The 10,560-nt window shown below is 47.8% G+C and overlaps 1 protein-coding gene across 1 annotated transcript in view; it reads right to left on the reverse strand.

Annotated features, from left to right (window-relative positions):
* Nucleotides 1-10,280, reverse strand: part of CDYL (chromodomain Y like) — a 135,661-nt gene extending 125,381 nt beyond the window's left edge. Inside the window, exon 1 of the mRNA XM_079712851.1 lies at nt 9,939-10,280. Within this exon, the coding sequence (XP_079568977.1) occupies nt 9,939-9,962 (24 nt within the window). The 5' untranslated portion in view covers nt 9,963-10,280. The remainder of the gene's footprint in view (nt 1-9,938) is intronic.
* Between the last annotated feature and the right edge of the window lie 280 nt (nt 10,281-10,560).

Below are 10,560 nucleotides of genomic sequence, written 5' to 3' on the forward strand. Positions count from 1 at the left end.
CACGCCTCTCCTTCCTTAAAAATGATCACAAAATAGCCCTGTACCTGGTGCTCTGAGTTCAAAAGCACACCTGCACGAGGGAGGGAAGTCAGAGGACAAAGCCAGGGGCCCATTACGCTGGCCGAGAGCTGGAGAGCCGGCTGAGCGCCACCGCAGGTGTCAGAGGTGTCTGGCAGCCCGGGGCGTACCCTCTGAAGCGTACAGATGAAAGGCGAGGTGGGCCAACGGGGCAGCCGGACGCTCCTTCCCAGAGCTTTGAGCAGAGCAACAAGCCAGCAGAGAAGCCGGGTCCAGAGACCAAATGGGATGAAGGAAGAAGCCTCGGCTCAAAGGGCACCTGGTGGAGGACGGAAATCAGGTTGGAGGGACCAAGCTGGACGTGGGGACAGGAAATCCGGGAGGGAGAGAGGAATGAAGGATGGAGATGCCCAGAAGACAGGACGTTTTCTAGGGGGCTCTGGCCCAGCCCGTGGGTTGGGAGGAGCGTGAAGCAGACAGGCCCCTCCACGTGCTCCCATGACCGACCAAGGACCAGCATCATCGCTCTGCTGAGCAGAGAAGCAGGCGGCAGACCTGAGATAGAAACAGCTCCTGCGCCTTCTCTTCAACTCCCAGCAATGAGACGCCTTCAGCTAGAAAATAAATCTCTTTAAACTTCAATGGTAAAAACAATGACTGAAACAAGGTTTTTCTAAAATTTTTCCTCAATAACACAATTCAAATATTCTCATTTACATTTCAGCAAATCACCTAATCCTTCCTTAGCATCATCATGGAAGATGACAGGGCAAGTCCCTGCTCTTAACCTGGCGGGGGGACGGGGACATACCCAGCAGGGGATGAAGAATTGTACGAAGACACCAACTTCCTGAAGCATCAACCTGACCCAAAGATTCAGGGAGAAGTGTTAGCTGGTAGTCACTCTTAAAACACTTGGTGTCAAACCAAAGATCATCCTCTGCAGGACGCGGTTAGCTCCAGAGGTTTCAGGGTACCAGGAGGATCCCCCCACTCCCCCCTCCATCCCCCTATGAGCACACTTGCTCTCTCTCCTCTGGAAACTCTGGAAAACCATAAAATTAAACTGAGCTTTGCCACTTACATCCCAAAACTTTTTACAAATTATTTTTGATAGCTCTTCTCAACATACCGTTTTCCACTTTGTAAACATGGCCTTCACAAGCTTGAGGGGACTCAGGAGCCCCTATTATCCATGACCTGGAGGTGCCATCTCACGAGTAAACTTACTAATGTCAGCTCACCTCCCTGCGGCTGCTCCCTTTCCCTCACCAGACATCTGCTTCTAACAAGCTAAGGAAGCCGCATACTCGAAGCACATCATGCCGAAAATATAGGCAAACGGTCTCCAAGAGAGACCCAGAGTGTTCAGTGCGTATGGGGTGTGACAACTTTTTACAGCCAAGAGGACTTTTTCTGTCTTGGTTCTCACATATTCTGAACAGCTGAAGCTTCCAGATCAGTTACATGCTAAGATAAGACATGCTTCTGCCTGCAACTCTGGGATGCACTGAAATCCTAAACAGTAACCTACTGATGAAAAATGTTAACATTTTAACCAGAGACATTCACGACCTGCAACCAACACTGGGAGGCTTCATCCAACAAACACTGGAAACTACCAACCTCTTGAGGATGTCACATGGCAGAGACTGTTATAAATGGAGAGAGACGAAGAGTAAAGACATTTCCTAAGTATACTGAGCTGACTTTTCCAACTGGAGAACACTATTGTTAGACATCCCCCCACCCCACTTTTCACCAGTGGGTAAACATAAAAAATGCTGCGGCCAACAGTTCAAATACTCTTTTCAGGAACACAATTTTCCTCCAAATTATTTGTGTCAAGTTTAGAAATAACTTTCCTCCAAAACACCATATGGCTTTTCAAACAAGATACCTAAATGCACAACTCTCACATATATGGTATAATTTCAAATAATGCAACTCCAGTCACTATAATATTTGTATTTCAGCTAAAAGTCAGCAATCATTGACTGCTCACCACATTCCCGTCCTCAGATAAGGCACTACAATCAACCAAACAATAGGCAGCCAACCTTTCCAGGAGAAAATATACGTCATATTATTTAATACCTAGAAAAAGTAATAAATAAGCAAGTACAAATTATTGTAATACAAAACAAAGGGGAAATTAGTCACATGGAGTTTGAAGGGAAGGATTCCTGCTAACAGTGAACTCTGATGAGGTCCTGAATGAGGACCGACACTGAGGCTGGCAAGCTGGGGAAACCACCATGTACTGAAAAAATGGCAACACAAAGGTACAGAGGAGGGATGGGGTGTGTAGGTGTGGACCAAGTTAGGCCAACAACTATGGCTTCACTGGTCCAGACCAACTGAACAGGCCAACCTCAGGCAAAGGAAAGTTAGACAAGATATGCCTATAGGGCTTCCCTGGTGGCCCAGTGGTTGAGAGTCCGCCTGCCGATGCAGGGGACATGGGCTCGTGCCCCGGTCCAGGAAGATCCCACATGCCGCGGAGCGGCTGGGCCTGTGAGCCGTGGCCGCTGAGCCTGCGCGTCTGGAGCCTGTGCTCCGCAATGGGAGAGGCCACAACAGGGAGAGGCCCGTGTACCGCAAAAAAAAAAAAAAAAAAAATATATATATATATATATACATATATATATATGTATATATGCCTATATATCAGGGCGGGCAGAACGAAGATGTTGAACATTTTGCTTCAGAAGCATTTGTTGTAACTATTATATCCATTTTCATAAACAGTTCCCTTGAAATCTAGTTTACACTTTATTTGCATTCTCAGTATCTTTAGGTAAATCTCAAGCATCGGCTCAAGCCCTTGATCCCTAGTCAAGATACCACAAATTCCAATTCAATACGTTTCTTCAGATTCTGGGAAAAAAAGCAAACAAGGTTCCAAAGGGCACTGTCACTGCAAAATAACAGATCTTCAATAAAATGTAATTCTTAGCACTTCATTGGGCTTGCAGGAAGCAAGGAAAATATCCAAATGCCCCAGTAACTCCTCCAATCCAACCATAATGACTGAGACAATCATAAAAACAGACAAACATCAAAGATGAAGAAAGCAAGCCACAGACTAACAGCTTGGGGGCAGGGGTACCCAGAATATTTAGAAGTAAAAAAATGTAAGTGTTGAAATTAAAAACTCAATGGATGAGCTGAAGAGTGGATTAGACACAGCTCATTAGTGAATCAGAAGTGAGGTCCAAGGAAATACCCAGAATGCAAACAAAACAAAAACAAGGAAATGGCAACAAGAGGGTGAGGATGAGGAGATCTAACAAGTGCCTCCTTGGAATTCCCGAGGGAGAGTTTAGAAGCACAGCGGGATCTGATGGTAAGAATGAGGAGATCTAACAAGTGCCTCCTTGGAATTCCCGAGGGAGAGTTTACAAGCACAGCGGGATCTGATGGTAAGATGGCCAACAATCTTTTACAACTGGCAAGGCACAAATCCACAAGAGAAGCACAACGTATACCAAGATTGTTAATAAAAAGAAAGTCACACAGAGATACACTGTAACAGGACTAGAGGACACCAAAGTCAAAGAGAGGATCCCAAAGCCACCAGAGACAGAAGACAGACCTCCACACTGACAGCCTCCTCAAGAATAACGGGGAAGCCAGAGGACAACGGAATGATAGCTTCAAAATGCTGAACAAAAATAACCAAGTAACTAGTTTTATTTGGAATCAAGTCTATTTTTCAAAAATGAGGGCAAACGAAAGGCATTTCCAGGTAATCAAAAAACTAGAGACTTTTCCACCAACAACCCCTCCCTAAAGAAATCTCTAAAGGATATACTTAAGGGGGAAAAAAAAAAAAGAATCCCAGAAGGAAGTTCTGAGATAGAAGACTGATGATCAAAGAAACTGGTAAAGACATAGGCAAAGCTAAAGAAATACTGTCTGTATGCAACAATAATGCTCTACTTTGCGAGGGTTTTTGCACGGATGATGATTAACACTGGAAAATAATAGTATGTAAATTCAGGGGTGGATCAGATTTAAAGCATCTCAAGTCCTTGCACTGTCAGAAGTGGAGCTAAAATATTAACTTTAGGCTTTATGTATGTAAAATTTCAAGAAGAGCCACTTAAAGCCTACAATTAGCATGCATCTTCCAAACCCGATCAGCGAGGTTTGAACACAGTTTCACCATAGGCTCTGGCTGAAGCAGAACTGAGTTTGGCAAAAACAATGTCAAAGTCATCAATGAAGGGTAGTGAAACCCAAGTCTTGGCTCAAAGGTCTCAAGAACAAGTTTAATACTTTGGGGGTCATAGATTCCCCGAGAAACAGAGGAAAGCTGCTGATCCTCTTCCCCCAAAAAACACTCTTAATACTTGAACAAATTTTCACACCAAAGCAGAAGACTTTTCCCAGACTCCCTAGAGAACACGGGCCTCCCAGGCCTTGACCAGCTTAAAAAGCTGGAGAGAATTAAGTTGGTGTGGGAAACAGTACAGTTGGAAGTTCCCCCATCCTCGCATTAAAACCACACATGTGGGTGAGGGACTAAGCGCTGGGCGTCATGTTTGGGGGAGGGGAAACTGGAAGTAAGTCATTCATTTAATTCACTCTTTCATTAAAATGTATTGAATAATTCAACAATTATGCAACTATCGAAAAATGTGAACTGTAGAAATTAATGACCAGAAAAAAGGTCCTAGTTTTAAAAACTGTACACACCAATCTTACAATCTGGTGGACAAGTACGCCATACGGTGAAGACAGCAAACAGACATTCCAGAAACAGCCCTATACCTAACTACCGAGTGTTTTTAATGCTCCCTTCCTGGAATGACTCAGATAAACACCGGCAACGGTCAACGGGCCCGCAAAGGACTTGTCTGGTCCACCTGGAGCCTGACTTCTTCAAAGGCACATCCCGACCCCTCAGTGTTGTCGCAAACAGACCAGTGCAATCCAGAGGCTCCTAACTCCACCCACATTCCAGAAAGAAGCTTTCTGAAGCGGAGATCCCTGTCTCCATCCAAACACTGAAAACTACAAGCTCATGGTCTGGGCCCCAGAATCTGCATGTATTCTATCTTAACAGAACCCGCAATGATGCTATGTGCCTACAGATACACACAATATACAAATGATGACTCCTTATTCACAGAAACTCGACCGGTCTAAGTGCAGCTCAAATACTCAGAACTGAATGAAGTATTTCCAGTACACCATGAAAATACGTTCAATGGTTAAAATCATTACAGAGCACGAGGAAAAGATTAAATGATTCTTAGGTATCACAGCAAGAAGAGAAAAACTTATTCGAGTACACAGGACCTGGAAGCAAACTCAAAGGAAAAGCACAGGTGATGTCTCCACACTCCTGCTCAGGCAAGAGTATTCTCCGCAATTCACATTTAAGAGAGTGTGTTAATGTTCGACACACACACACACACACGTGACTCTATTACCACACAATCAATCCCAGCAGTCAAATAACGCTTTCTGCTTTCTTATTTTGGGGGATCTCAATCTCAAAAGCCAGCCAACCACACACGGCAGACGCTGGTCCGTCTTGACCAACACTCACGGGGTCTCCTCATGTTTGTGACTGGCATCTGGACCACACGTGCGGATCTGACTTACAACTAAAATTCCTGCGGTGCGCGGGAGAGGTGCAATCTCATCCCAAAGTAAGGAGAAGGATCCGAAAGACTTAACTTTCCCCCAAATCCTGATTATCCTTCCAAACCAGTCAACTTGAAGACACGTTTTATAAGCCAGGTATAATTTCATTCTTAAAAGCTTACTTCCATTTTTGATTGCCTGAAACATGCATGTGTTGGATAAATGTTTTCTCAGAAGGCCAAGACAAGATCACTGGGATCTTCCTGAATTTTAAGTTAAGCTACTACAGTAGTTCTCAGGGGGGAAAAAGCCCACACCTGATGAGAAAAAGGAATGATTAAGCTAAACAAGAACGCCGCTTTCATTGTATTAGATTCCTTTCTCAAAGCACATGAACTCACTCTTCTGGTGGTTATTTGGCCACTAGATAAATTAAGATCCTTTTGATCTTTTCTCTCCTTTGGTGATATAATCAATATAATCAAAGGAAAAAAGGTTTGGTTTCAGGGTTTGGGCGCGGTGTGGTTTTTTCTTTTCCTTTAAGAATGGAAAATAAAGATGTTTCATAGGGTAAACGTAACCACTTAACACCTGGCTATAGCGTTTTATCAACTCTAAACTGCTTTCACATGCTAATGTCATTCAGGCTTCACAATTCTTTGAAGCAGTGATTATCATTCCCATTTTACAGATGAGGGAGTTCAGAAGAGACAATTACTTAAGACATACAGCTCTTCCCTTCCCAACATAGAAGGGAAGAGTGGAATCCACAACGTCTGGCTCTAAGTCTAGAGCTAGGATTGGAGCTAGAAGGCCTTTAACTATGCCACGTCCCACCCTCCATACACCCAACCCCAGTAGAAAACTCAGCTCCAGAACAGTCGATCATCTAAAGCAGAGGCTAGCAAACTAAGTCCTGGAGGACAAATCAAGACTACTGCCTGTTTTTGTAGAATCCATGGGCTAAGACTGTTTTTCACTTTTTTAAACATTTTTTTTGCAGTACGCGGGCCTCTCACTGTTGTGGCCTCTCCCGCTGCGGAGCACAGGCTCCGGACGCGCAGGCTCAGCGGCCATGGCTCACGGGCCCAGCCGCTCCGCGGCATGTGGGATCTTCCCGGACCGGGGCACGAATCTGTGTCCCCTGCATCGGCAGGCGGACTCTCAACCACTGCGCCACCAGGGAAGCCCAGTTTTTCACATTTTTAAGTGATTTTTTTTTTAAAGAGGAAGACTATTTCATCACATGTAAAAGTGACACGGAATTTGAATTTCACCGCCCATAAACAGTTCTACTGGAGCATGGCGCTCGCTCCTCTAGGGCATGGCCGATGGCTGCTTCTGGGCAACAAAAGCAAAGCTCAGCAGTGGTAACAGACTGCCTGGCCTGCAAGGTCTCAAGTATTAACAACTACCTGGTCCTTTACGTAAAGTTCGTGGACCCCTGATGTAAAGGATGCTTGTCTTTTCGTGAAGACTAGAAAGTTCATAGCATGGGTAAATTTAAAAAACCTGTCTTCCCTGAGCCCAGCTGCTGGAGATGCAGGGGGTAAATCAATTCTGTCCTTCAACGAACAGTAGTAGTTCTTCCAATTTGGGGAGGCTGATGCTCCATCCCATCTTCTCTAGGCTCTGTTCCCTTATTTTTTTATTCACAAGGCACAGTTACAATAAGCACTTAAACATTTACTAAGGACCTATCACCACATACCAGGAACCATGCTAAGTGTTGGAGATCTCACTTCTTTTTAGGTGAGAAAACAAAGGCTTCACAGTCAGGTTAACTCGCCCAAGTTCACGGGGCTAAGGCAGACCCGTGCTCTTACCATGCCAAGTTACTTCAAAAACCAAGACTTTGAACTTCCTCCTCTGCCAGTATATCCCTCTGGAATTGTGGAGTTGGAGGCCAAACGTGAAACTTCTCCTTCGATTTAGGCATAACTGGACAAAACCAGGCAACTCATGCCCCAGGACCTGGCTACTAACATACCTTAGTGCTCCTGACCCACCCCGCCGCCCCCAGACAAGCTGCCAGTCAGACGCAGTGCTTACTTAACAACTACTATCATTTCTGCCTCACAAATAATACTGCCTTGATTACAACAGTACAATTCTCTACCTTTAGAAGCAAAACCAGGCCTCCAGGAGGCATGTTAGATCAGGTAGAACACAATAATAACCACCACTTTCTGAGTGTTCTCTCTGGGAACCGCAGGTATGCTTTACATGTTTTTTTCATTTAAACTTCACAGCTCTATGAGGTAAGCTTTGATCCCAATTTTACAGATGAGGACACTTTCAACGTTAATTTGCTCAAGGAGACAGGGGTGGATTTCAATAACTAGGTTTTCTGACTCCAGGCTCTCAATCGCCAGGCAGAGCTCTCAAATACCAACTTTCAATTCTCATATAGTCACAGTGTTGCCTACAAGTAAAGGAGAAGTGAGAAAATTCACCTTGAAATATACTGACCACACTGTTTACTGTCACCTCAACTCTAATAACTTTTTCCCAAAACTAAAACTCAGAATCAAGAGTTCAATTGTGCAGGTGTGTCATTTTTCTGCAATGTACTTAGTTCTTCCAACAGATGCTCTTTGAGGGCATGCACCGTTCCCGCCCCTCATCCCTCCCTAGCTCCCAACGGAACCTCCATAGGGTAGGCATTCAATAACACATTGAATGAACACTAACTTTGTACAAAATGTGACTTATAAATGGATGCTGCCGGGAGAAGGGAAAACCTGAAGATATACAGTAAGCAAAGAAAGAACTAAATTTAGTTCATAATGCACTGGTGGTAAGTGTTGTTTTCAGAATAATTTTTTACACATGAGATACAACCTATGTATAAGGTGCTACCCTCACCCACACACTAATGGAACAAGCTGACTTATGTATTTATAATCACAAAAATGAATGACGAGTGAATACTCAAGCCTCAACTCTCAAAAAATAATCTAATGTAGAAACCAAAATCCCTCATGCTCTCACACTATGTACTTTCCCAACTGCGTGCCTTAGCCTCTACTTCTGGGCCTTTGCCAAACACAACACTTTCCTTCTTAGAAGAGAAGCTTCTTGAGAACAGGGAGGTTTTTCTTCCCTTTAGTACCCAAATGACCCAAGATAGTATCTTGAATACAGTAGGGCACAGCTAATGTGTGAAATGGTTGAACAGAATGGAACATTTTCAGTGCCAGCTAAGGTACACTGACCACGTACAATGTAAGGGGAGGCCAACAACCTTACCACTGATTCTCCAGAAGGCGGCCTCCTCCTGAGAACTTTGGCGAACACTTGCTTTTAAAGCAACAAAAACTTGCTTTATAAAAAAGCAACAAAAAGTTGCTAGAAGGCTATCACTGTTGGCAACAGAGCTCCATTCTGTGCCAACGGCGATAACATACCCACAAGAGAAGACCCCGCAGAAGGCTCACCTGGTCCTTATTAAGGGTTCACAGGGGCCAAGGGGCTCTACTCTTTACAGACGCTTCCTTAAGTCCCTAAACACCCAGGTCCCTAAACGCATCCAAGAGGTAAATCAAGAGTATGCAGAAGTTTTAGTCTCTTACGAAGACCTATTTACAAATACGTATACGCAACAGAAGGACCATTTGTCCAAAAGAACAGAGAGCCTTCCAAGCTTCTGTACTCCCAGGAAGTCGACTTCGCAACACGTCAAGAAGTTCCATCGAGGCGCACAAAATGTGCCTCAAGACCCAAACTGATAACCGCACCACTTGAAGTCGAAGCTGGCGGACCGATCGCCCACAACTCAGAGTTCCGAGGGTGCCCCTTCTCACTCGCACCGCTGCGGCGCAAATGAATGACGGTGTATCAGCGTTAAATTTAAATTTCCTGGCTCCGGCCACAATGCTAACCTAATTAAAGCATGTGGTCAACGCTTAGCCTTCTCGGTGCGATGTTGTGCATCGCTCAGGCCAGCAGCAGAGTCGGGAGACAGACAGTTGCACCCCTCCTCTCGCCCCCCCAAAACCGGAGGCAAACCCTCCCCAGAGCGCTCCGCCGAACGGCCAGGAAAGCGCCCCCGCGCCGCCCACGGACCCCGCCCGGCGGCGCCGCGGGCTCCGCACCCACCGCCTCGCCGCGGGCACTTTGGCTCCGTCCGAGCAAGTCGCTCGCGTCAGCGCTCCTGCCCCGCGGCCGGGACCCCCGGCCCCGCAACTCGGACGCCACCGCCGGGCCCGGGCGCACGCGCTTCCGTCCAGCAAACTGCGGCCGGGGGGGGAGGGGGCGGCGGGCCGGCCGTCGGGCGGGGGCCGGGCGGGGCGGCGGGCCGGGGGGAGGGGAGGTACCTCGTACAGCTCCTCGGAGGCCATGGTGGGCGGTGGAGCGGGGGGCGCGGGGCAGGGCCGGCGAGGCGCCGCGCAGCCGGCGGCCGACACTTTGTTTCACTTGGGTCCCTGCGTGGCCTGCGCTTCCTGCTCCGCTCGGCTCCGGCGCCGGTCGGGCGCGGACCGGCGCTCACTCCTGCCGGTGCGGGCCGCCGGCCGGGTTGTGCGCAGGAGCAGCTGCGCAACGCGCCCTCCGCGCCGCGCTCACTCCCCGGCGGGCCGGCTCGGGCTCGGGCTCATCGCGCCGCCGCGGGGCCGGGCCGGGCTGAAGCGGGCGCGGCGGCGGTGCACGGCAGCGCGCTGGCTCCGCGGCTCCCCCTCTCCGGTGTAGTGCAAAAAGCTTCCTACTTGCGACCGAAAAACCTGCCCCGGCTACTGAGCATGCCCAGTGCGGCCGCCCAGCCCGGCCGAGCCGCACTCCCGCGCTCCGGGTTTTCGGGCCGCCCGCGCGGGGGGGCGGGGCGGCCGGAGGGCGGGGCAGCCGAGGGGAGCGGGTGGGCCGCGCTCCGGGCGCGGCGGGCGGCCGCAGGGAGCCAGCCGGCAGGAAGGGGAGGAGCCTGGTGTGGGGGCGGGGCCGAGGGAG

Source organism: Hyperoodon ampullatus (genome assembly GCF_949752795.1).
Source record: "Hyperoodon ampullatus genome assembly, chromosome: 10".
NCBI classification, from domain to species: domain Eukaryota; kingdom Metazoa; phylum Chordata; class Mammalia; order Artiodactyla; family Ziphiidae; genus Hyperoodon; species Hyperoodon ampullatus.